Source organism: Mycteria americana, chromosome 1, assembly GCF_035582795.1.
Source record: "Mycteria americana isolate JAX WOST 10 ecotype Jacksonville Zoo and Gardens chromosome 1, USCA_MyAme_1.0, whole genome shotgun sequence".
NCBI lineage: Eukaryota > Metazoa > Chordata > Aves > Ciconiiformes > Ciconiidae > Mycteria > Mycteria americana.
In genome coordinates this window covers 39048083-39074929 of record NC_134365.1, presented here as the reverse complement: position 1 = coordinate 39074929, position 26847 = coordinate 39048083, and the positions used below count along the sequence as shown (strand labels likewise).

At 40.2% G+C, this 26847-nt stretch overlaps 1 protein-coding gene across 3 annotated transcripts in view; it reads left to right on the top strand.

Annotated features, from left to right (window-relative positions):
- GRIP1 (glutamate receptor interacting protein 1) overlaps positions 1-26847 on the top strand; it is a 340831-nt gene that overhangs the window by 312245 nt on the left and 1739 nt on the right. For 2 of the 3 annotated variants that reach the window (XM_075495158.1, XM_075495173.1), the window contains 8 exons: positions 5377-5521; positions 6595-6734; positions 6908-7096; positions 11151-11304; positions 13067-13267; positions 15678-15789; positions 18428-18661; positions 25692-25838. In XM_075495158.1, the coding sequence (XP_075351273.1) occupies positions 5377-5521; positions 6595-6734; positions 6908-7096; positions 11151-11304; positions 13067-13267; positions 15678-15789; positions 18428-18661; positions 25692-25838 (1322 nt within the window). The remainder of the gene's footprint in view (positions 1-5376; positions 5522-6594; positions 6735-6907; positions 7097-11150; positions 11305-13066; positions 13268-15677; positions 15790-18427; positions 18662-25691; positions 25839-26847) is intronic. The other variant, XM_075495165.1, reaches the window with a different exon arrangement.

Sequence of the window (26847 nt, the reverse complement as noted above, 5' to 3'; positions counted from 1 at the left end):
ATTTTCTCAGTGGCTATATTACCTGCAGGAGCTGCACTGCAAAATGAGGTCTTTAGTTTTCCGGAAAGGCAATTTCACCTCCGGTGAAGCCATATAAGGTTGATCTTTCTCTTATCAGCGTATTGAGATTTTCTCTGCTTTTAAGATTGGGATCATGGTTAGCAAAGCATGGATCCATAGGCCTCAGTTCTCCAGCAGAGTGGTGAAGTGTATGCTTTATCTGTAAGCTTACAAACTTGACTTCAGTATGACTGTTCACGTGCTTAAAGGTAAGTAGTACTTTATACGCTGTGCTGGATGGCTGATGGAAGAGCCGTGTCTGATCAGCCCAGTGGAAGTAATGGAGCTGCCATCATTTTGCACACCTACATCTATTAATATTCCTGGATCTTCCCCATTATGGATTCCATAAGAGCAGAATTTCTACCTGGAGATAATAAAGCGAGTTCTGTTATGCACTCTAGTGGCAAAGGAAGTTAGACAATTGTAACTACCATTACTGTGGGGATTTATATTACAGCGTTACACAAAAGCATGAACTGTAGGTCACTTGTTGTAAGCTCTATACAATCTCACAGCAGAAAGGCACAGCCTGCCGCACTTTATTATTTAAAATCGAGTGCAACTGTTGAAATGGTGTTTAGAATTGCACTAGAATGCTCTTTTCCTTTAATTGGTTTTGAAAGCTAACAGAAAGTATCTTCTCAGTATGGTCAGTACAAAGCAAAGGCAGATGCATTTAGCACCTTGTGCAAATTGGCTTGCAGAAGTAAATTTTGATCCAGCAAAGTGAATGGCCACTGCTCAGCAGGATATTGTGGTTAGGTCCCCACAGGTGGTGAGATAGGATTTGCTACACATAGTTGGTCCATCTTGGACAGAGACTGGCCAAACTGGCCATGGGCTGTACATCCAAAGGGACACCTAACTGACAGTTGCTTTGCAAAACTGAGCAAACCAGGTATGTTACGAACAGCAAACTGCAACTACGCTTGGCAGAATATTGACAGAGAGAATGCCTGTAGAAGGAATTTGGAGTTTTCTCCTGCACAAGAGGGGGTCTGTCTTTTAAGTGTTCATGGCACCTAGGATCCCTTCTTCACCTTCTTCCCCTCACATGAGAGGGAAGACTCCCTCTCATTAATAACCCTACAGAGAAATTACCAACAGACCATAGAAGGGGGGCGTGAGTTAGAGCCATGTAGAAGAAGTAATAACTTCTCCCACACTTTTAAACACTTGTGGGTTTGTCCTGTATGTGTCGTGTCGTCCCCCCACTCCCCCTCACCTTGTGGACTTAATCTTTTTCTAGGACAGCTTCCATTTCCACTGAAGTTGGTACACATTTTCTGTTGCTGTCACTGAAATGTGGATTTCAGTCTCCACCCATGTAAAAAAACATCTTTGCTCTCTTAGGTATTGCACACCATGGTAGCTGGTACAGATTTTAGTCTAAGTGGGATTCTTATTCCATGGTTTTCTTTTACACATTCACATTGCTTCTTTTACAGTTACATCATATATCTATATCAAGATTCTCACACAATTACAGTGTCTTATCCAGACATGATCGGTGTAACTGAACAGATTCAAATGTAAATGGACAGCTACTCAGAGACCTACTGAACAAAATTCTCTGTACAAATGGTTCTTGTAACAGCTGACTAAGTGTCAAAGTGTAATTGAAAGTATTTATAGCAGATTTCAGGTACCTTGAAATCTAAAATGAATGAGTGTGTCCTGAAATGCTAAAGAAAAAATAATTTAAAAAACAGTGGCAAAACAGTAGCAAAGGTGTGGCAAAAAGTGTACCTCAATTAAAATACATTTTTGTTTATTTGCCATTAGTTTATTTATGAAAGTCTGTTTTCTCACAAAGGGAAGAAATGTGCTTCTTAAACTCAACAGAAAAAAAGCATTAATAAAGTCCCCAAGAAAAGAAAAGCCTGATACTAATAGATGAGTAGGCATGGAGCATTCCAAAACAATTTCTAAATCACAGAATGAGATTAAGATTTAAACTTTTTTTAATTTCTCACGGCATGCTTTTTTGAGGAGGGGAAGGCAAGGAGCAAGGGTTCTTCCTCCCTAGGTTCTTGTTTCCTCGCTGTCTTTCAAACTCTGTCTTTTCATATTCATTTTTAAGTATTTTCTAGCTTCTAGCTCTTTTCTGCCTTCTGTTTTTCCTTCCTCTGCTGTCTCTCCAACTCCTCCCTTCTCCAGACAGTTGTATGTGTCTCAGAGGTGTGTTCCTCAGAGCCAGCCATGCAGGTGAGGCCAGCAGCAGGGTAGTACGTGCCATGTGCTCCCCCCGACCGTGCTCTTCTTTGCCCTTCTGTCTGTATTGATCATATGTTACTCTGAAGAGCAAGAGACTAGTGGGCAGAGCAGAGGCGCTGCAGCCCAGAGGGTCTACTTTCATGACATGTGGTTTCCAAGAACTATCCACAATTGCATCACAAGAAAAGAAAGAAGGAAAATCTAAAAGACATGAGACCCAAAAACATGGTAGTTTGATTATATTTCCTCCCCAGATGGAAGTATGTTTTCAGCAGTCTTCCTCTTTTTTTCCTGCCAGCTTCCCAAACTGAGGACAATTTTATCTCCTGATTAACCTAATGGCTACCACCCATTTTTGAATATCAGAGTTCTTTGCTTTCATGGCAAAACTGGCCTTCATTGTGAATTCAGGCCCCATGTGTGCCGTATTCTTGGATAGCTCACATTGCTGCTGCCTGAAAGAGCACTGAAGAGAACAGTGTAGCAATTTGACATTTGTTGCATTCTGACATAAATTTTCTTAACTAGGAGTAATCAGAAGACAGACATAATGGACCAGCCTCCTTTCCAGTCATTCACTAAGATCTATAAACTTCCAACTCTTATGTGGTAGGACTGCTGTGTGATTAATAACTTCTTATTCATTTACTGTTAATAGCGGAAAGACATCAGTATTGCATCGACCCTTAGCAAATACTGGCTATTACATTTTCAATTAGCTCGGTGGATTACTTTTCATCCTTCAGTTGAAGTCTTGTACCGTGTCAATGCCACACTTGTGTAAATGTTATCAGCATCAGATGCCAGAGGATTTGTCATTGTTCCATAAATGCTCTAGCAAGCAAGCCAGAGCTGCCACTCTTCTGCTGTGCAGCAGCAGCATACATGCTAGTCCACTGTATGTGAGCCAGAGGCTTCCAGTGGGGTCTTGGGAGTTGAGTGCTTCTGGAAAGGGCATGTCAGATAAAGAGTAGTTGATGTGAACTGAGCCAAAACACTGATGATAATGCCCCAAGTAGGAATACAAGGCCAACACTAGGCATGAAAATCCCAGTATTCTTTCCTGAATAAACACCCATGATTCTTCTCTCCTTTAATTCTATATGAGTACCAATTTCTTTATGTGGATAGCAAAGGGGAAATAGGAGAGAGTTGAGGTGGGGGGAAGCTAAAGGCCTACATTTTCTGCAAATTGGGAAGAAACAACGTAGCTCCAAAGATACTAGTGTTTCTCCAGCTCTGCTTAAGTACCATGTTCAGCATTAGAAGAAAGCAACTCTCTGAACCTTTGCTAGCGATGCAGGTATCTTTTTTTGCTTTTAAAGTTTTTCTATCTACAGGAACAGAAACGGGAACATTTGATTTTTCTAACTCGTCTCAGGTTAGTTCTAGTAACAATTACGGAATGTGCGTCCTAGACATTTTCCACACTCGGTGAGCCGTTCAAAATGTCATTACCCACAGATCTAGGAAAAGTTGCCCGCCAGGCCAGACGTCCTGGCTGAATACCAATATCATAAGATGGGCAAGGGAGCATTTGTTATTTTGATCTGAGGAGAAATCTGACATTTTAAATTTTGAAATATCCCTTCACAACTCAAAGATACTACAGTTGATTGCTCTCCTGCTGTGATTTTTTTTTATAATATGTAAAGAGCATGCACTGTATAAATACAGGAGCCTTTCTTATTGCTGCACCACCTGTTGGGTATTGTTTAAGGAAAATACATTGTATTTAAGTTTACCCAGTGATGAATTCTTCTCCATTTCTGATGATTGTTTGATGAGACTAAAATCTGAAAATAATGCAAATTACTTCATGCAATATAATGAAATCAAATCTAATGGAGTTGTTATTGAACTTAGTTGATAATTCAGAATTCAGAAGCTATTTTTATTCTGTTACAAAAGCTTAAAACTTGTCCATCAAAGACTTGGGATATGTTTTAGGTTCTCTTAGTAAGACAGCTGCTCATCTTATCTGACTTTTGACTTTTCCCACAATTCTTTTAAGGAAGTTTGGTTTTAAAACTTTTGAATTATCTTTGATGCTAAATACCCTCCGTTCAGTTCAAGAAATAGATGAGTACCAGTATTTATACAATAGTAGTAACTTGTCTTTTCTCTAATAATGGGCCCTTGCGGCAAAGGCAGCCAAGAGCCTCCTGGGCTGCATCAGGCAGAGCACTGACAGCACGTCGAGGGAGGTGATCCTTCCCCTCTGCTCAGCCCTGCTGAGACACCTGGAGTGCTGGGTCCAGTCCTGGGCTCCGCAGTGCAAGAGAGACATGGACGTAGTGGATCAGGTCCAGCGAAGGGCCACAAAGATGATGAAGGGGCTAGAGCCCCTCCTATGAGGAAAGGCTGAGAGAGCTGGGACCGCTCAGCCTGGAGAAGAGAAGGCTCAGGGGGGGATCTTATCAATCTGTATAAATAGCTGAAGGGAGAGCGTAAAGAAAAACGGAGCCAGGCTCTTTTCAGTGGTGCCTAGTGACAGGACGAGGGGCACAAACTGAAACACAGGAGGTTCCTCCTGAACATCAGGAAACACTTTTTTACTCTGAGGGTGACTGAGCACTGGCACAGGTTGTCCAGAGATGTTATGGAGTCTCCATCCTTGGAGATACTCAGAAGCCTTCTGGAGACAGTCCTGGGCAACCTCCTCTAGGTGGCCCTGCTTGGGCAGGGGGGTTGGACCAGGTGACCTCCGGAGGTCCCTTCCAACCTCAGCCATTCTGTGATTCTGTCATAAAATAGCCTGTTTACATGTGAATAGGAAAAAGTAACATTTTACTAGGAAAGAAGATATAAAGATTTTAAACAGAGTAAAATTTAATCTTAATAGAATGAGGGGATTTTTTCTGTTGACTTCAATGTAATCAGGTTTTGGCAATAAAAAAGAAATTGCACAAGAGATACTTTTTTTTTTTTTTTTTTTTTTTTCAAAATAATCCAGTAGAATATGATTAAGAGGTGTATCTGAAATGTAATCCTTTGAAAATGTTGTTTGATTACCAGTTACTAGACTGAATGTGCTATTTTTTTCATTCCCTCTTTCATAAGAAACCAATTGCATCCCCTTGGCATTTATTGCAGATGAACAGGAGAGCTCTGGAGCAATTATTTATACTGTTGAGCTCAAGCGCTATGGTGGGCCTCTTGGAATTACAATCTCTGGTACTGAAGAGCCCTTTGATCCCATAATCATTTCCAGCCTTACAAAAGGAGGATTAGCTGAAAGGTAAAATTGAAAAACAAATTATTTTTAAGCATTCCTTTTGTCAAGGTGAAGATTTATTTTGTTTACCCGAACATGCTAATTTTCATGGTTTAGCAATTTATTTTTTTATAATTCTCCAAATCTGAGTTTATAATCCTTTTGCTGTCATTTTTTTATCATTGCCAAGTTCAGGAGCATGAGGAATATCTTAACACAATGTTCTTGCACATACTATACAAGACAGAGCAGAGGATTGTGGTCCTTATTATAAATCACCTAGGAAAGACTAGTCAATCAAACTGCACAGTCACAGGAACATTTTAGCAGCCTTTTAAAAGCAATAGCCTCGTAGAATAGAATAGGTAAGGAAAGCACTGCATGTATCTAAGTTTATCTAAAAATACACCATTTATCGTATACACACACTGCACCTGTATGTGCAGTTACATACACCGTAGCGAGCATTATCTGAGGACTAGAAATGCTCCTTATGGTAAGTGATGTATGGAGAATAATGAAAATGCTAAGGTTTTCTATCGCCTGTTATTTCTAGGATAGGTAGCGTCATTGCAACTGGTACCTTTGGTAGTGGTTTCAGAGAGAACTTACAGCACACAAAACATGATACTGTGTGCAGCCAAAACAAAGAGTGGATTTACACAAAGAGAATTTATTTTCTTCTCTTGATATGATCCATCCTGAAAGCCACACTGGTGAAACAGCTAGTTACTTGCTCACACTGCCATTATGGTATGTTGTGAGACTTCTAGAAACTTGATTCATTTCAGAACTTACTGAGCTGTCTGAGATTGCTCTTAAAGAGGTGGGCCTCGATGAATATCATCCATAGGTGATTAACTCAACTACCACAGTAACACAGAAATCCCTATCTCCATGCCTCAGCTCTGCTTTTGTCAGTACAACAAAGGTGACTTACTTTAAGCGTTTCTAACAAAAGAATTACTCTGTAACACAGCTATAAAAGCAAAATGAAAGAAAGAAAGGGAGATGAGACTTTCATGCTCCAAATATGCAAAGAAATTGCCTTTGTTGCTTTTTATGCTCCTCAGTGTTTTACTTCTCTCTTATTGTAGGACTGGGGCAATTCACATAGGAGACAGAATCCTAGCAATAAATAGTAGCAGTCTGAAAGGAAAACCTTTGAGTGAAGCCATTCATTTATTACAGATGGCAGGAGAAACTGTCACCTTGAAAATCAAGAAGCAGACAGATGGTGAGTATGGCCAAGGGTAGCATCAGTAGTCTTTAATGCATGTGTTGTTACAGATTAACAAGCATTTAAACGATCCCTGGAAGAATGTCGTGTCAGTAGTAAAAAGCATATTCTTAGAACTGCAGTAAAGCAATGACCGCCACCCCCTTTTCTTTTTTTATAATCCTATTCAGCTACCAGTCCCAAGAAATTTTCTGTCCCTGTGGGTCATGTAAGTGAACTGAGCGATGCTGAAGATGAAACCTCTGCTGCACAGAAATCTGGCAAACTTTCAGACATCTATTCCACTACAGTCCCAAGTGTTGACAGCGCAGTAGAGTCGTGGGACGGCTCTGGTATTGATACCAGCTTTGGCAATCAAGGTACTATCAAGAATGCAATTGACATTTAAAGTAGAAATTATTGCCTTCATGGTTGACCTTCCTTTGCCTTAAAGAGAACTTTATCTGTACCAGCTTTAAACCTTGTACTTTGTAATGTGCCAGTGTCTCATTATGACCACACACCTCGCCAGGCAGCATGATTTCTTACACTTGGCTGGCCTCAGATTCGTTCTTTCATGACAATGCGATGTGTTATGAAGCATTTATCAATACATTAACAGGCTTTTGTTAGCTTTACTGACATCTGAATAGCCTGGTCCATAGCTCATGACAACTAAATGAGTTTATCATTCAAATACAGATCAATGCAAGGCACAGAACACACTGAAGATGTTCATTAATTTGATGCTCATATGCAGTAATTTTTAATTGACAACAGATTTATTATAAACTGCTGAAGGGGGAACATTAGGCATTGATTATGATTTGTAAATCTTCTGCTTCTTCCTCATTCCTGCAGCATTAATATCTAACTTTCAGCCCTCAAAAATAATCATTCTGTTTAAATACATGATTTTCCTTAACGCTAAATTTTCTACTTCTGTTTGACTATTGTTTTATATAGGATTTTCAAATAATTTCTTTTTCGTTTGTAAGACACATTTATTTAGGCAGTGAGGGATACAGACATCTTGTAATATTCTAGATAACAAGAAAAGTAACTTCCACACAGCTTCAGTTTTTATTTAACTCTCTTTAAAATGTTTATTTCCATAGTAAAGCAGGTGTTCCCACTACCTGGCAGGTATTTGGACAGGTAGATCCTTACCTCACATAATTTTTTCTCACTCACTCTGGTTGCACGCATTCTTTCAGTTTTATTTCTGCCCTGGTTTTGGCTGGGATAGAGTTAATTTTCTTCCTAGTAGCTGGTATAGTGCTGTGGTTTGGATTTAGTATGAGGATAATGTTGATAACACACTGATGTTTAGTTGTTGCTAAGTAATGTTTACACTAGTCAAGGGCTTTGCAGCTTCCCATGCTCTGCCGGGTGCACAAGAAGCTGGGAGGGGGCACAGCCAGGACAGCTGACCCCAACTGCCCAAAGGGCTATTCCATACCATATGGCGTCATGCTCAGTATAGAAACTGGGGGGAGTTGGCTGGGGGGCAGCGATCACTGCTTGGGGATGGGCTGGGCATCGGTCAGCGGGTGGTGAGTGGTTGCATCACTTGTTTTTTTCCTGGGTTTTGTTCCTCTCTCGCTCTCTTGTTGTTTTCCTTCTCATTACAAATTTTGTGTGTGTGTGTGTGTGTTCCAATTATTAAACTGTTCTTATCTCAACCCACGAGTTTTCTTACTTTTGCTCTTTCAATTCTCTCCCCCATCCCACTGCGGGGGGAGAATGAGCAAGCAGCTGGGTGGTACTTAATTGCTGACTGGGGCTAAACCACAACAATTTCTCTGCTTCTTTCTGTTGCTTTCCAGGAGCTCAGGGACAGCTGTTTTGTACCCTCACACAGAGAACTGAAACCAAGCTCTGCCCAGCAGATTTCCTATATAGACTGAACTTCCGTGCTGATGACTTTCATTGCTATTTTCTAATGTGCCTGCTCAGTGATAGCACTGGCAGTTTCTTCTGGAAAGCAGAACATTTCCTTTGAAACCTGCTGAGCTACTTGAGATCAAGAAGTAGCTGATGTCACTACTAGTGGCCATTTTTTTCTGTTCTTTAATTTTTAAGTATTTCTTAGCCTTACTGCATATATTTGGCATCAACTTACTTTAAACAAGACAGTCTCAGTACATTTAATTATAACTCCTGTTTTCTACATTTTACTTTTAATTTACTGTTACATATAACATTTTATTTAGTACTCAATGTACTGGGCTAAACCCCCCTGTATAATTTCTATTTTGCTGGAGTTAGAGTGGGGATGAATTTGTCTCCTTTTCTGTTTTTAACTGTTTTGGTCAGTTTATCAAAATAAATCATGTTAGATTTTCTTCTGATGTTTTTAAGTTCTAAGGAGAAGTATTGCTGAAAAAGTGCCAAAATGATAGTTCTCATTTCCTGGGTGAATTGAGGATATTTGGAGCAAATTGATCAACTGTGGAAAGGATTGAGGCCCAGACTGCTTTCCTAAGTCCTGATCATTCGAATGCCATGCCAAAACTAAACCAGTATCTCAAGCAGGTTTTTTTTCTAACTCCCTTGGAAAAATCAGCCCAGACTTGGCTGGATACATGGCACTTCTGCTAAACAGCCTGAGTGTAATCAGATTTGCACCTTATCCCTTGCTGTGGTACTAATGTGACCCACATTTCTATTAAAGTTCATTCTGTCTTGACCTGTCAAGTTGAGTTTGGCTTCTCTCCAAACGTCTCTTGGCATAAGCACAGGCTAAGCAAATTGAGGAGTTTGGGGAATGTTTCTGGAGCACCAGATAATGTTTTATCCTATTAGTTACTAATTTAATGCTGGTGAGCAGTCTTTTCTCTCCTTGAATTAATACCCCATTTTGTACCTTTGTCTAATGTGTCTGCCTTACTAATCCGGAGCCTTGCCCACACAGCAGTCACAGTTTCACAACCAAAACTCTTCCTAGAATCTGGGAGTATGTTAATGACTGCCAATTAGCTGGAAAAATGCACACAACTCTGTAGTTACATGGGATTTGAGGGAGACAGCTCTAGACTGATTTATGGAAGCAAATTGCCCTCTTCAGAGAGGTGACAGCAGTGATATTTGTTAGTCATCAACAAAATAGAACTTCCTAATCCAATATGCACATCAGAAAACGCCAACTATAGAGCTAGAAAAGGAATATCTCAAGATGAAATATATATATAGTAGCTCTACCGTAATGGATTTCGCCTACCAGCTCAGCATCAGCTTGTGACAAGTCGATCCACATGTTCTTCTTGATACATCACTTGGAAGCCAGACTGTCTGTTTCCTACTTGGAATTCAAATTACGCTTAATTCAGTTAAAGAAATACTATTGAACTAATACCAACATTGCTTGTATGATAACAGCACCCAGAAATAAACTCTTCAGAAATAAACTCTTCAGATATAAAGGCCATCTGATGCCACTTACACAGCCTTGAGGTACTTGGAAATGGCTGGTAAAGAAATCACTTTCTGCAAGATGAGCTTTCCAAGGGTGTGTGTTGGTGCGGGACACATGTGCCCATTGTGAGACAAGCCGCCTCGCAGCTCTCAGAGCCCTAGCAAAAAGCAGTAGCTCTGCTAAGTGCAAGTCCCCCTTCCACAAAGGGGCATGGTACAGAGGTTCCCATGTTGGCCTTCCTGCAGGGCAGTGCAGGGCTGTGGCAGCACAGTCCTGCACTTGTATTAATGAGTCCTTGCCTCAGCGGCGCAGAGACAGCCGCCCTCCTTCCTGTTCTGGCATTACTCCAGTTAACGGTCACTCGAGAGCCTCTGCACCGTGCCAACTTTTGCCTCTAGGTAGCCACTCTACAGATTGGTAGCGTTGTGCATAATTGACACTAATATGTCACTAATTTTTGGCTGCATTGCTTCCAAATTTGAGAAAGTTACCATGAGGAAGAAAAACTTTCTTGCTAGTCATCTGAAAAGTCGAGGTGATGGGTTTTTTTAAATGCATCCTTGCAAACTCTTTTTTCAATAGGTCTGAAGCGCAGTTTTCTTAATAGGTTAGGTTTAATTTTTGGACATGTTGCACATGACCACGTTAACACATATTTAACACATCCATAACACACGTGATTTATTCGCTAGTATTCAATGTATGATGTCAAATTGGACATTGATAAATTGTGAAGATGTTTAGAACTAAACATGAGAAGCAGCTGAGACGTAAACAGTAGGAGAACAGTGTTAGATATATTTAAGATTTTGCTTTCAGTAGACTTTCACAGGAGAAGCTCTAGAGCACACCTAATTCCAGGCATAATTTAGGTCATAAATAATCTGACTACTACTACAAAAAAAAGGTAGCAATCATGAGTACACCTCCAAGTTCTAGAGAACCCGGCTTCAGAGATGTGCTTTTCTGTCATTACAACATATACAGTGCCATAAATATATAATTCTTGTTTTTAGGACACAGCTATCAGGCTTCAGGATACAACTTCAATGCCTATGAATGGAGGAGTCCTAAACAGACTAGTTTGTCGCCTCCAAGCAAACCACGAAACCACCCATTTCATGATACAGGGCTGAGTGATGACGAATGGGACCGACCTACAGCAAGCAGGTAAGTTCCCATACGAGTTTCTGTTTTCTGATTTGCAGCTGCAACAATGCCTCAAAACTGAACACTTACTGTCTAGAATGAAATTACGTTTTTCTAATGCAGCTGTAACAGCTCTTCCTTTAAATATGAGATATAGTATTTATACTTCATGAAACTTATTAGGGTAGATTAGTGACATTTATGGAAGATTATAATGTCAAAACCAAGACATATATTTATTTTAAGTTACTTCAGACAAAAAGAAACATAGCATTTATCTCTTGAGAATAAACAAACAATCCCCTGGGTAAGCTTCAGAAAAAAACTGCTCTGTTTTCCACTCCACAAAAATAAACCTACAAATAAAGTGGCTAAAGACAACTGGCATGTTAATCTTTTGTCTTCTATGAAAGTTCTTCATTTTGGTTTGGGCAAAGAAGCAGAAATTACAGTCTTCTTCTATAAATGCTTGAGGTATCTGCAGTGATTCAGTAGGAGAACAAAGTGATCCAGGTAGAAATGTCTTGTTCAAAGCTATGGTAGTTTGTCATGCATTCATTCCTCCTCTTCTGAGAAGTAAATCTCCTTTTCAATGAATTTCTCTGCAGGCAAAAGAATTTCCTGAGGGAAAAATGCTTAGCTGACGATGCTTGGAGATAGTGAAAGACCCAAAAGTCTCTTATTCTCTATTCTAAGGATGATCTGGCAGTGGAACCACTGCAGAGACTTGGGTAATTCCTGCCAAAGAACAGTTCTTCCTCAGACAGACATCACAGTTGGAACGATTTCTGTGCTCTTTGTACCCATCCTCAGGACTTGCAGACATGCATGTCCTTCATTAGAAATACAGTTTCTTGGTGTAGCAGCACAATGAGCCTGAAATCCCAGTCTGTGAGAAATTCAAGTTTAGCACTAAAGAAAACCTTTCTGGTTCCTGTATAAACGTACTGGATAAGTAAATCCATAAGGTCCAGTCTGTTACCTTTGAAATACAAGTCAAGGCAAGGCTTAGATGCCAATGCTGCTTTTCAGAATCTAATGACAAATCCTCTGATACAGCAGATTGCCCAGTGGCATTTTGTCTGCAGACAAGTCTGGCAAGATGATAGCTAAGATCTGGGCAAGTATGAACTCTCAGTCCGTATCCAGCTCCTTTGGTCCCTACTGGCCAGAAGTATACTAGAAGTTTTCATGGACTAGTAGTGGGCAATATTTAATAAAGGAAATGACCATAGTTTTATTCATACCTCCCATTCTCGGCAAGTTAGTATCTTTAATTTAACAGCAGCATCTTTATCCACAGTTAAAGCCCATCTTTTGTTTCTCAGATGAGATGCAGCCATAGATTCCAGAACACCTACTGTTCTGCAGTTACATAAGTAATAGGCTGAAAAAGTTGATGAGCAGTGAACTGGGAAGCTGGATTGTAAAATACAGAATCTTCCAAATTAAAAGCATGTATTCTACTACTATTTTAAAGCACTATTCAACAGGAAGTATGCACAATAAAGAATTTTGTTCTACTTGTTAATGTGACTTACACCTGAGATATATGGCACAAATTAAAATAATGATTATTTTAACCCTGTATCTGTAAAATGGATTATGCCATATCTGATGGTGTTCCTATACAAAGTACTGGAGTATTTGAGAAGGGCGTGTCTGTTCTTCCAGCCTGTTACGGGGATCCCCAGAAAACCACCTCTTCTCTGCCTCTAGCTAAGCATCTTTTCTTCTTCTCTAACACTAAAAAGTAATCTTTTCTTACCTTTATTTTGTGTAGCACAGCTTCCAAGAACATGTGGCAACAGAAGGAGACCGAGACGTTGGGAGAGAATCAAGAAAACCATTTAAAGCAAACTTCTGTAGAAAGATCAGGGGGAGAGAGCATCAGGAGCATGAAGAAAGAGGGCAAGATGTGGAAAGTTGCCTCTGGTGGGCAAAGGAAAGGTGGGGGACAGCTGGAAGAGTGGAATACTTCCAGGTAGGAGAACGAAGAGTGCACAGGAGTGAGATCCAGCTGGGCTGAGGTGGGGTGGGGGGAGAAGGGGGAAGAACGGGAAAACAGTTGAAATGAGAAAAAGGAGAAAAACAGGGTAAAGGCAGAAAACACATCATTAACATGCCATTGAGTGACAATGAAATTTCAGTTGGCAAGTGAATGAAACCAGAGAGCTTAAACCACTCTGTAGCCCAGTGTCTACCTGTCACTGGCAGGTAGGACAAGTCTGTTATAGTTCCTGCTCCAGGGAAAATTTTTTGCACATTAAAACACTACTTACAGGAATGAGTCTGCCAGATCCTAGAGCATCCTATCACCTCCTGAATTAAAAAAAAAAAAAAAAAAAAAGATTTTGTCACTCGTATGGCAATAAGAACCAAATCATAGGCACCTGTGTCTTCATATCTGTCCTACTCCCTCTCCCTCAGCATTTTTATGCATCTCAATTTCTGATGGCTCTTTGAATAAGCATCAGAAAACCAAATATATTCGTTATAGGTCAAACAATATTTCACATGACATAAAATCAATCTCTCAGGTTTTAGAAAAAAAAAGCCATCTAGATGAGAAATTATTTTGGTACCTCTTTTCTTCTGGTGCAGTAGCTCAGCTACAAATCAGTTTATTCACGTGGCTGTAATAGAGATGCAAAAATTGAGCATTTCACACACCAGGAGACAAGACTCAGAGAAAAGGCAAAAGAGGAGATGAGGGCAGAAAAAGGAATTGCTTCAGCTAAAAAGAGGTCCAGGTGTACAGACATCATGATTTCAGATTTCACAGAAGTCGAAGAAATGGACCTCCAGTTCTAGGAAATCCAGTCTTTGCTGTCACAGACAATTGCCTCAAATAATCCTGTTCATTAACTCAAGTTCCATTTTATATTATAATATTAGTATGCAATATAAAGAAAGGTATTGTAATGGATAAATTAGTCTATGTTCAGCATTGGCTATTAAAACAACTACTTAGGTTTACTGAAAGAGCTAATTTCAGAAGTCAAGGATCTTTCTAAAATCATGTTTTAAATACTTTCTTATCTTGCCTGGGAGGAATTGCATCCGTGATCTGAGTAGGTATTCTCACCGTTGCTGTATCTATTGCAATATCTTAGAAGAGACACTGATGCTAGATGGAGAATCATTGCAATAAGAGATTGAAATGGCTGACCATTGTCTGCTTGACTGATCGTAACTGTAAGAAAGCATCTCTGAGGCAGAGTATCATGTGTGTGAAGCATTCGAGCTGTCGTCCGTTGTGCTGGGCAATTCTCCTATTTAAAAGCTATTCTGTTAACAGTGTTACATTCACGCTATTCTCAGTAATACATTGTTTGTCAAGCAAGGCCTCAGATGCTTCCATAATAGTGTTTGCTCTGTTTATGTGCTGTTAAGCACCACTAGCTGCAGTCCATGGGCAGCTGCTCCACAGTAACAGCTTGCTGCCACCAAAAGGGCGAATTCTCATTCTTTCCTTCATCATCCTTCCCCCGTGCCTTTCACATAATCAGCCCCCTCCCGTGCAGCAGCTCTGATGCTTGTGTGAACCTTCATTGAGCTGATTCCCCTTGCTAAGACAGCAAAAAACTCCTGCTTCCTCCACACACACACGTGCACTGTGATGGTGTTGCTTTGGGCTGGGTTGCTGCAGTCCAGAGTTGGTGGTTTTTTATCAGACCTCTCTTGCTGGGCAACTTCCCTAAGCATCGCTGTCACCAACATTTTACTCAAGAGTGCTAGTAATAAGGCTTCGGCGTGTTTATGAAACACCAGAGACCTAAGTCTCCATGCAAAACATTTGCATCCCTGAAAGTTTCTCTGTGTTTGTGTATGAAATGAGTGGAGCAGTTTATATGATGGCAGTCAGGTGGGCTTAAATTGATAATGATAAATGCAGCTTAGGCTGAAGGAATCAGGTAAAAAGCACTACCATCCCTCTTCTGCAAAATGCTGTTTGCAAAAATGAGCGCTCTTTTAATATTCCCTGGGAGAAGTCTGTGAGGTTGAAAGGTTTTATTGCAAATATTCGTTGCACGGAGCCGCTCTGCACACAGCTCCTGGTTGATACATTAATTTTCATAGGGAGGTCCCAGTTTCAATCCGGTAAAAATGTGTATTGAATTGTTCTTGGAATCCATTTATCTCCTTACTGAATAACTCACTGCTCAGATCCTGCCAGCTGCTAGCGACTGCCAGGCTATGAGAAGACTTGTCTGTCATGTGCTCTGCATGTTCATCCAGCCTCTCCTGATCAGCGACTCTTCCCCACTCTCCTGCCTACCTACCGTAACGTTCTGTCATTCAAGTTGCAATCTGTGGCAAGGCACGTGTGTAAAATATATTTTTCGAGGGAAAAAGGTCCACATTTTTTTAACCTCTCATTGTAAATCTAGCTTCGCAGGTACCCATGATAACACCGAGGCTGACCAGGAGGAAAATTTCTGGTCTCAGGCTCTGGAGGATTTAGAGACCTGTGGCCAGTCAGGAATTCTGAGGGAACTAGAGGTAGAACAATCTTAACCTTTCTTTCCAATTATAGAGAAATATAATGGTTTTGGTTTGGTTTACATTCATTTTATTTTCTCCTTTTTTTCTTTTAAGTTGCACTAATCACACCAATTCATTTAAAAGCTTTAACCCCTCTCCACAGGACAAGGCTGACAGGCGTCTGTGTTTGAGAAACATGACTCTCTTGGTACCTACCCTTTACCTTTGTATTTTTGCTTGTGCAGCTGCCTCCCCCACCCCTAACCAGAGCTGTTTTCTTTTGTACAATGCAACCAAAATTCTATAAACATGTTCACCCCAGAGCTTTTGACTTGCAGCTTCTGCTGTGCATAACCATTGATGCTGTCTGCACAGGCAGCAAATGGCGCAGAACTTCCTAAGTGGGCATAACCTTCCTGCAGCAATGCATCCCATTCTCTGACAGACGCTTTGTGCAGCTTTTCTTAGCATGTTGTAGGTTGTCTTTTAAATCGAAACTTAATTTGATTAAGATGAACATAAAAGAAAATCGGCTTTTCAAAATGTTTACCTGTAATCTTACCACTCTGCAAAAAAAGCTGCCGATGTGAGAAACGTTCGTTACACAGCAATTCCTTCGCTACGTAACAAATTTTCACATTTCATCCTGAAGTTAATTGCAAATCTAACCGTGCTTTGTGTTAGATTGTGAGGGGGGTAGAGGGCGAAGGGAACAGAGACAGAGTGACTTCGAGTCTTTATTTTTCTAATCACCTTTTCTCTAAGTTGTCTAATCAGAACAATTAAGATTATACTGCCACTTAAAGCTGCGGAATGAAAAGTCCTAAAATATTTTCTTTTATGTTCTTTTAAATTCCTGGAGCTGCAAAACTGGCAGAATCTCATTTTCATTTTTATGTTATATAAAGTCCTTTAGCAGCCAGGAGGAATGTGAATGGCATAACTGGGTGAAAGTTTTTCAGTTCAGATTAATTTACTTCCTCAGATTTATGGCTTTTGTATTGCAAGTATGGGTAGCAAAATGTGATTCTCATGTATTTGTTATTGCAAACCAGAGAAATGTAGGAGAAAATGTTATACTGGTTTAATTCCATAGTTAGATATGGTTCAGTACCGCAGGCTTCTCTTGCAATTTTCAATATTCAGAGCACAATAAAAGGATATGGAAATAGATAATTCCGAAATGGAAATAGATCATTCATGCTGACCAGAATTCAGTTACTTCAACACGTTGAATTTTCCTCAGCCTTTCACAAAAGTGAAATTCAGAACTGTAGATGCTGTATCATTTATAGCATTGCCTCGTTGCACAACCCACAGCTCTGAAAAGAAAGCAAGACTCACTCAGTATGACAGGATGCTAAGAATGGCGATGCCTCTATTTTATGAAGTGCCATTGCATAGTCTAAGGACTCCTTATCGTTTTTCATTTCAAGGTCTTCAGCCAAAGAGCAAAGAAGACTGTTCTTTGCCAAGTCCTCTGGATGCTTTTGCTCTATCAGGGAGTAATATCAGTCATTACTGAGCACAAGAGAGACTGTTAAGGCTACAATATATTATCTCGTAGTGAAAGTAATGCTGGAGCTGGGAGGAAGAAGGGTGAGAGACATGCTCACCAGAGTCAGAAGTAAACGTTTATTTGTTGCTTTTCCCTTATTTTTTCTTCTCATTTTCAAGCAGGCTGCCTGCATCCTGTCACCATCAGAGTTCAGGTTATGCCCTTTTAATTTCCCTTTTCACTTGTCCATCGGCACCAGGGAGAAAAAATTCAGCGTACCCTATCCCAGCAGTGGCACCTCTGTACAGTGGCTGCACCAAAGTGCATTTGCCTCCTGTTCCCAAGAGCAGAAAGTCTTTCACAAGGGAGGAGGCTCCTTGCAGTGCACAGGTGCTTTTCACGTCAGTCCATTCCACCCAGTGGATGAGATGACTGTCGTCATCTTCTTTCAAGATTTCACCCTCCATGTATTCTTGCATCTAACATAAAAAGCTAGCTTTTACTGAGATTAAAAAACAGCAGGGAGGCAGGGGCTTCTGTGTCTGAAGTATTAGTGCTAAGCTAAGGCAGTTGCTCTTGCAATATGCCTGTTATGCAAAGTTTCTTTCCAGGCAGTGAGCTTACCTGCACTGAGCTTTCCCCAGCCTGGGATGCTATCCGGGCACGCTCTCTGCCAGTGCTGACTCTAGAGCTGCCTACATATTCTGCTGACTCACATTTTTTTACCTTGCACACACAGTCTGAATTGTAAGTGCCTTCCTACAGCTCTAATTCCAACAAATGCAATTATGCCTCAACTTAAATATCATTTTATTTACATGTAAAATGTTTTTAAAATAAGCGATTATACTACACACTCTTCAGTCTGCCAGGGGACTAGCTTACAAGCATAGTCGTTCCAGTGCTCAGTATTTTAGTTTGAAATGCCATCTGAAAACTTTTGCCCATAGGGCTTTGTTATTGTTGTTGTGTTTTGTTGTGGTCCTTTATTTTATAGTGACTTGCAAGCAGATCGAACATCTATCCTCTTGCCTTTTGCTGTGCCCTGAGTGATTGTGTTTTAACAAAGAATAGAGATGTTTTTCCTACTGCTATGAATTAACCACTTACTTAACCCACATTCTGTGTTAAAAATTAACCTGTTCATTAATGCTCTAGGCCACAATTATGTCAGGAAGTACAATGAGTTTGAATCATGAAAACCCACAACCTCGTAGCCAGCTGGGAAGACAAGCCAGCTTCCAGGAAAGAAGTACTGTAAGGCCACATTACAGTCAAGCTACTCGTAGCAACACATTGCCGTCAGATGTGGGGAGAAAGTCCATGGTTCTGAGAAAAATTAAGCAAGAAATGAAAGAAATCATGTCACCAACTCCTGTGGAGTTACACAAGGTCTGTAATTTTCTTCTGACAGCTTTGAAGTAATATATTCAGCATAGGGAATCTAATTATATGGCAACACAGTAAGCACTTTTTTTAATGACTCCACAGATGTAATTTGGGGGCCATGCATATTAGTTCTACAAACACATTAATGATATATCCTTTTGGGGGAAACAAACAAGTAAGATGCATCCTTGTCTACTATTTCATTTTACAATAAATCCTCAAAAGGGACTGCTCTTTTGCAAGGAGGGTCTGCTGGTAATTTGAATTGACAGTACCAGTAACTCATCTCTGCAAAATGTGTTCATTAAGAAAGCAAAGTTTAATTTCTAGAAAATACATTTCTTTAGGAAATTACTCAGGAGGGTTTGAGGCTCCCATTGGTCCTTTTTCAAATTAACACTCATTTTGAATCAAATACATGAGACTCGATGTACATAATATAGAATGTTATTTCAAATTAGCTATTGCTTCTCTTCTAATTCCTTTGCTCTAAAAAGGATAAATAATCTTCACTCTGTGCAACTTTTCACTGCTCAAGACTGTTGAAATCACCTGGTGATATGAAGGTGGCTCTGCACTCCAAGGAAGTACTGGATAAAGTATCTTTACATATGCAGAGCAAACACCCTACCAGCTTAAGTCTCAAGTCCAGTGAGGCAATAACAGTAACCAGTTTCCAAAACTTCGGGGGATGTTATAATGCTGTTCTACTTGATGGGAATGAGCCTCCCATCTCCTGCACCCATCATCCTCCTGAAGGTCTGAGGTCTTCCCAGAGAGGAGGCAGAAGCATGGAAAAATTTTGTTAAGACGTCACATGTTGTCATTCTCAAGAGCTTTGGTTTGGTTTCCCGTCCCTGCGGGTTTGACTGAGTTTAGTTTGTAGTCCATTCAGTTTAGTTCAGTGAGGTAAGGACTCACTGAGTATGGGCTAAATGAATGTTTGTAAAAGGTAGTCGAGAGTTGTCTTATATATGGAAAATTAATCCATTGCCGATATAAACAGTCAATAGGATGTGTTGTGATAGTTTTAAGCTATTCATATTTCCAGCTTGATGTGAAGTGATTAATGGAGTTAGTTACTGTGCTCGGTTTTCCTGAGTGGTGAGTAAATGTGAGATATAAAACAAAACTATGCCAGCAGGCATTTCATGGTGTGCTCACATTCAGCAAAGGCACAGCTTTCTCCTATGGTATATAAAACCAGCCTTTCATGATTGACAAAATAAATCCTTTTCTGGAAAGGAGGAATCAGATTTCTATGAATGAGTCAGTATTCTATGATAGCTGCTAGCTCTTAGAGTTCTGGGCAGTAAAAAATACTCTGTCCTTGAGCTTTCTCTCTCTTTGGTTGTCGATTTTTTAAGATTGCTGTGACCTTCCATTTTAGTAATTTCCAGTTTTTGTTCAGACAATATACCCACTTCTCCACTGTCTGCTGAAGTGATGTGAGTTTGCTTATAGTGTCTATTCTGTCATCCAGAAAAGAGTTCCTTTCTAAAGATCTAAAAGTTGAACCTGCACCAAGGATTTTCCAAATCCTTAAAGTCATTTAAGAAAAATAGAAACCAGGGACTGGATCCTACCGTCTGATTCACCAAAGTGGGCTTGTACCCGTATGATCACACATGCAGGTTAACCCAAGCGTCATGGGCTGCTTTTGTATTCATGCCCATCTTAGCAAGTTCTTATTTGTTAGTTTTCTTACTGGTTCTTGTGTAGCAATGTGCCTGTTACTTTCTCTCTCCTCCTTCATTTTTGTATTAGACCTCTAATAACCTGTTCAGTTGCTATTTCTCAGGAACAGCTTGTCCAATGATATTTTTCCAGAAGAGCTGCAATGCCACAAGAATGACTTCACTGTCAGAGAAATGCCTTGATTTAAGTATTTTTTCATAACAGGTCTTACTGGCAAATGTGCTCTGCCCTCTGCAGGCAAATGTCTTAATCAGTTGGGCCACTGACAGGACAACCAGTAAAGTAAGAACTGTTTTGGAAAACTGTGATGGTATAAACAGTCTTTGAAATACAAGCTAAGACATAGCTTGCCTAAGAGTTACCTCAGCAAGACATTCAAGCATGTACTTGAGTGCATGCCGCTGAGCTTTCCCAGTTTCTTCAGCAGGACAGGTCAGGTGCCTATTTACTGACTGCCTCAGTGCGATGAGTCTGCATGCCTGTTGAGTCAGGGTCTGTGTGCCCTATAGATCAGAGTTCATACCTTAAGTGTGATTGCAGAAAATGGGCCATCTAAGGTCGATGTTCCACTAGTTTTTCATAATCTGATTGTGAGACAGCAAGAATATATGATTCTACCAAAGAAAAAGCCACACATAAAAATGAAATGCATCAATAGCCAGTCTGACTGTACAGGGTAAGAGAGAATAAGACCGGATAAAAACTGCTCAGGCTACCGACACAAACGAGTAAGTCTAACGGAACAGCATGGTGAGCAGATGACATTACTAGCTTGTCCTTCTCAGATATATACCTGTCAGAAAGGTAGCACAGCCCTGAGGATTATTTTGCTGAATGCTGCAAACTTTGCAGCCAGTTAACCTGAATTCTTCACTGCTCTTTCTTACTTCACTGCATTACATTCAGCAAATGTGTCCTTGAACTGTCTTTGTCCTGAGGAAGCTATGATTGAGATAAGTGTCGTACAAATCTCTTCAAACATTTGTTCTAGATGGTTTAATAAGTAACATTTAATTTAACTGGATAGCATATTGCTGTATCAGTACACAAATTTAATTATTGCCTTTAATTGATTTTACCTACCTAGATAAGCATATAGATTAATAGTTTTCTAAAAATCAGTGGACCATTTTTTAAAAGTTGCATAGAGCATGCGTTCCTCTTGAGAGCAAAAATATGCACTAGACATCAGATAATTTTTCAGTATTGTTATTGCAAGTAGTCATTAACCGAAAATTACAGTCAGTTAAAATACCTCAATAGCTGATCTGTGCAAGATGTATAAATTTAAATTAAGCATTTTCCCATAGATTTGAGAGGGAGGAGAGGCATAGAAACAGACTCAAAACTTGTGTAACTATTTAATTGCTTATGAAATATGAATTAAATTTCCGTTTCAGCTTTCTTTTTCCCTTAGGCGCCTGATGTAAACTTAAAAGTCTAACAAATTGCCCATAATGGAGATTTTGCTATTGAGATCAAACCTCCCAAACAGTTGTGATCAGAAGTACAGATAAAACAGCATGATTTAGGTGTTGCATGAATTGCCCGCAATCTCACACCCTTCAGACAGGGCTGCGCTACTGGCAAGTGAAGATGAGAAACCTGTGTGGTATTATGAAATAAAAATCTGGGTATTTCAGATAGCAGAATTTTTACTCTTGAGATTCCCTTTTAAGAATATATGCTGCCCTACAAAGAAGTAGCCCCAAAGAAAAGAAAGTTTTCTGCAGATGACTTGCACCTAAAAAAAGTCACAGCTGTCAAACATGCAACAAAGTTAAATCGCAACCTCATCCTTTAAGTGAATAAGTATGAGTTTCTTTAATTTCCGAGCTCCTGTTAAATAAACCAAAAGTCAAGAGAAGATAGCCATAAGGAAAATAGGTTTTTAAAATCTTTTATGATCTGTAGATCTGAAGAACCAGAGAACTGAGAAAATGTTTTTACACATAAAAGTTCTGATGGCAGGGTAGTGAGTAAGTCCCTTCCAGGGTGCTCAGTCCATATAAATCAGGGAAGTCCAACCTGAACAACTAGGGGGGCAATAAAAGACTTTGGATGATCATTCTCAAGTTCTGCTTCCCTCCGTGCCCCACTATTGCAGTACTTCCCACTGTCCTGCAAAAGCAGCTTCTCACCTCCACAGCAAAACTCCACTTTCATGTCCCTTATCATTTGCAATGCTCCATTTTTTGACTCACAAGCTGGGCATGAAGTAGCAAGTGGATTCCCCAGGCATTATTACAGACAAGACACGAGATAAGGTGAGCTAATGTGGAATGGCACTTCCTTAGATCTGTAGAACAGAATGTGTATGTATTTTGTTTACTAATAGACCACTCGCTAAAACTAGGAAGAAAGCAACACTCTCCTAGGCCATACGAATGGGACCAGCATCTGTAGTACATGCAGAATTATTCTCCACTCTAGTTTGGCTTTGATAAGATCTTGACTGTAATAGAGTGTCCAGTTTGGGGTCTGAAAATCAAAGAAGGATGTTAACCTACTGAACAGAGTCCAGGGAAAAACAATCCTTGTTTCACATAACTGCAGAGAAGGAGAGAATAAAGTGATCTTGTTCTCTGTGGATAGCAGGAGGCTTAACTCTCAGCAAGGGCGATTTAGTTTAGACCTAAGGAAAACATCTGAAGCACTGGAAGGGATTACTTTAATAGACTGTGGGGTCTCCATCACTGGAGATTTTAAAAAGCAGGGCGGATAAATGTCTCTCAGAAATGGTTTAGATGCAGTTGATCCTGCCTTAGGGCAAGAATACAGTCTAGATTACTTCAGAGAGTCCTGTTTCCTATGGTTTTGTAGTTCATCTGAGGTTGGATCCAGCTCCAGTTACAGTGCCTGAAGGAAGAGGAAAGGGAAAAGAAAAAGTGGAAAGGGGAAATGCCTTTTAAAAATTGTGCCATCTGTGCTAGAACAGTGCATAGTATTTAAGGCAGTCTTCCCCTCTTAGGCACTGTATCACATTTTTACGTTTACTTTGCAAGGCTTCTTTAAGAAGCAGGTAACATGAAGCACTCCTATCCTTTGTGGTGGTGTGCGAAAAAAGTTATCATCTCATTTGAGGAGAATTTGCATCTTGGTCCAGTGCTAGTTATTTTTCATTCTTGCCAGGAAATGCACACAAATCTGTCAATAAAATATATCTCCCTCTTTTATTTATTTTTTTAGTCTTGTAGAATGGTAGTCTTAAAGCACTTCCATAGCATCTTGGAACATACTTCAGATCAAAGCCATGCTACACATGCTATGATATCATGAACAAAAGCTTCTGTTGATAACAAATTATTAGACGTTTCCCAGAGTCCTGCTGGTACAGCAGCTGTTGATACAAATTAAAATCATTCTATGATGAATTATATTGAATTTGCAGATAGGCTTTTCAGTTGCTGAAATGGCTATTGAGTCCTAAAATTCATGCTGAGATGGAGGAAGTATGACAGGTTCAGCAAGAAGTTACTCCGGGGGAAGATGGGAGAACAGAAGGCAAAGACTTTAAGCACAGCAGCCACTGGGAAGTTTAAAATGACAGCTCGTACCCAAAAAAGTCACTGGAAGGAAGAAAGCCTTCAGCTTAGTTAATGGGACTTTAGGTGGGGCTTTCTGCTTTGCTGTGCTGTACAGAGGGAGAAAAACAAGGGAAGAGGAGGAACTGGTGTAAAGTAAGGGACTAATACTGGGGGGGGTATTTGTGCTTACCACGGCATGAGACAGAGAGATGTTTTCACAGCAGCCCAGCGATGCACCGTCCATGTCTACAGATAAAACGGCGCTAATGCTGCAGCAGCTAGCATTGTGCCTAACTTCTCTCAACTGTTGCCCAGGAGAGCTACCAAACTTACCAGTGAGTCTGTTTTCATTCTGGTTAAAGCACTGTTGATAACACCACTAAAGCCAAGTAAATGCAAGAAAACTGCAGAGAGCAGGGAAAAAACCCACACTCGACTATCTGTCCTTTGTTGATCTGACCAAATCCTTCACTCCTGTTTTGAGAGAACCTTGTCTGTTCTTGCTTACCTTTTCACAATGGCCATTTCTGACGGCAGCACCAGCCAGCGCTGTGCCCCACCACCGCTGTGCCTTGGCATTCTTCTGTGAAATACTGACCAAGTCCTCAGCAGCCCAATCTGAATTCGGTCTTGGGCAGGAGATTGGACTAGAGACTTCCCAAAGTCCCCTCCAGTTTGAATGATTCTGTGATTCAGAAACACCAGAAAGGAATTCAGTGGCTGGCAAGATGCAGCACGTGGAGCATTACTGATACCCAGCCACTATAAAATTACAGAGCACTCTTAATGTTGTCGTTTTATCAGTCAAGGTACGTTTCGAATCAGTATTTTGAACCCGAAGTGAAAAAAACTATAGCAGTAAAAGCCCGATTTTGACTGTGTGGCTGTATCTGCACACGCGTTTTGTGCCAGCATCAGTGTGTCAGTCAGATGTGCACTCCTGATGTGAGAGAAGCAAGGGAAAAAAAAAACCCTTACAGAAATAAAAAAACCCTAAGCATACCACATACCTACAAAAAAGTCTGAATCCTTTTCTATCAAATAACTGACTTCACAAAACTACTTGCAAGGACTTGTTCTCTGAACACCTGAAAAACCTTCTCCTAACAGTTTTATTAACTTCTATTTCCTGCTCTTGAATGACCATCTCGCTCGTGGCTATGTGACTGTAAGAACACTGCCTGCAAGCTCTTTCTGAAGGTGCTTTATTCATATTCTCTTAAAAGATTGCATTATAACTCTTATACTGAGCACTTTGGAGGTTAGGCCTTACAGGGTGGACCATTGCCTGGCTGAAACCAGGCTGGCTAGGGCTTGCGGTGCCGGTGTGTTTATGCCCTATGGAAGTTTTGGAAGACACGACATGGATTGCTTGGTTGAGGCCAGGTCTTCATCCCTGAAGCAAAACTAAACAATTCAATGCTTGTACTCAGATCCTGGCAACTAGAGAACAGGGTAGAAAAAAACTTAAGACTCAAAAAAGATGACACCACAAAAGGTGGGATAAAACCCACAAATTTCCAGCTGACAAGCAGAAGTGAAAAGGGCTGCTTATTACTGAAGAATAAGGAGACTTCTGAGAATATTAATGTAATGTCAAAATGGGAACAACCCTAATATAATACTGTAAGTACCAAATAGTAAGTAAGTGAGCTCTCCAATGTGCAAAAAAACAAACCAAACCAAAACCCAGAACGCGCGAGGAGGAAAGCCTGCCTAGTGCTTGTAGAAATGTGGACAAACTTTTTTTTTTTTTTTTTTTTTTTTTTAAATTTTCCCCTTCTCATCATGTCAAATCACCTCCACAGGTAACCTTGTACAAGGACTCTGATGGAGAAGACTTTGGGTTCAGTGTCTCAGATGGTTTATTGGAAAAAGGAGTGTATGTTAAAAATATTCGACCAGCTGGCCCTGGTGATCTGGGAGGTTTAAAACCATACGACAGACTTTTACAGGTAATGTTTCTGGCACCGTTCTAAACCCGTTCTGGTTTAGCATGAGGGACGTGACATGCAGATTACTTTGTAAAAAGCTTTGTGACCACGCTGCAGGGCATTTGGGTAGCTGTGTACACTTGATTGTAGAATTGCGAAGTGTTTACATCACTTATTTGAAACAACTTGTTATCTACAATGCTTATTATATTTTAAATTATGAGCAGTACTGTTCTATTTCTGCTGGGAAAGGATACGTGTAGGGGGATGGGAAGGACAAACGATTGTAACTACTCTGCACTACAGGCTGTGTAAATCACTGAGACCCTCAGTAAGAAAAGGCAGCACCTCATGGTGACTTGGGCTTTTATGCAGCGGCACTAAGGCTAGATTTTTCTGTAAAATTGTATGTAAAGAAACAAATTCTTTGAAAATGTTAGGTATCTCAGAACTCGAAAGGAGACATACAAATGCTCACTGGAAAGCTGGAATTTCCTAAGGCATTTCCAGACAGATTTGTAATTTTTGCTGTTCTTGATATAGAATTGAGAGTTTCTTGTGCTTAATCCAAGTTGTTGATTGACATAGTTGTAATAACTTAATTCTCACTGAGCACCACACTTCCCACAGTGCCAAGTTGGGTCGTGATGGAAAAACTAAATTTTTTTGTCAGCCAGCCCAGTAAAATATATATTAATTAAAACTAGAGAAGACCTGAAGTGAATTGAAATTTTAGATGTGAACTATTGCATTTAAATTAATGAACACCATGAAAGATAGACTAACTATGTGCTGTTAAATGTCATTTATGGAGTGGGCAGCGTGACAGCTACCAACAGCTATCACCACTGCAAATATGCCCACTTTAGCTACATTCTGTTAAAGGGTGAGTAGAAAACTTAACTGGTGGCTTCAGACCGGACGCTGTGGTTAAATAGCCTTGTACTGGGCGATTCTCTACCTGGAATATTTAAGTCAGGTTCCATAGTCTCCAGGATAAATCTGTTTCTCTTATGATCTCATTTCTTTT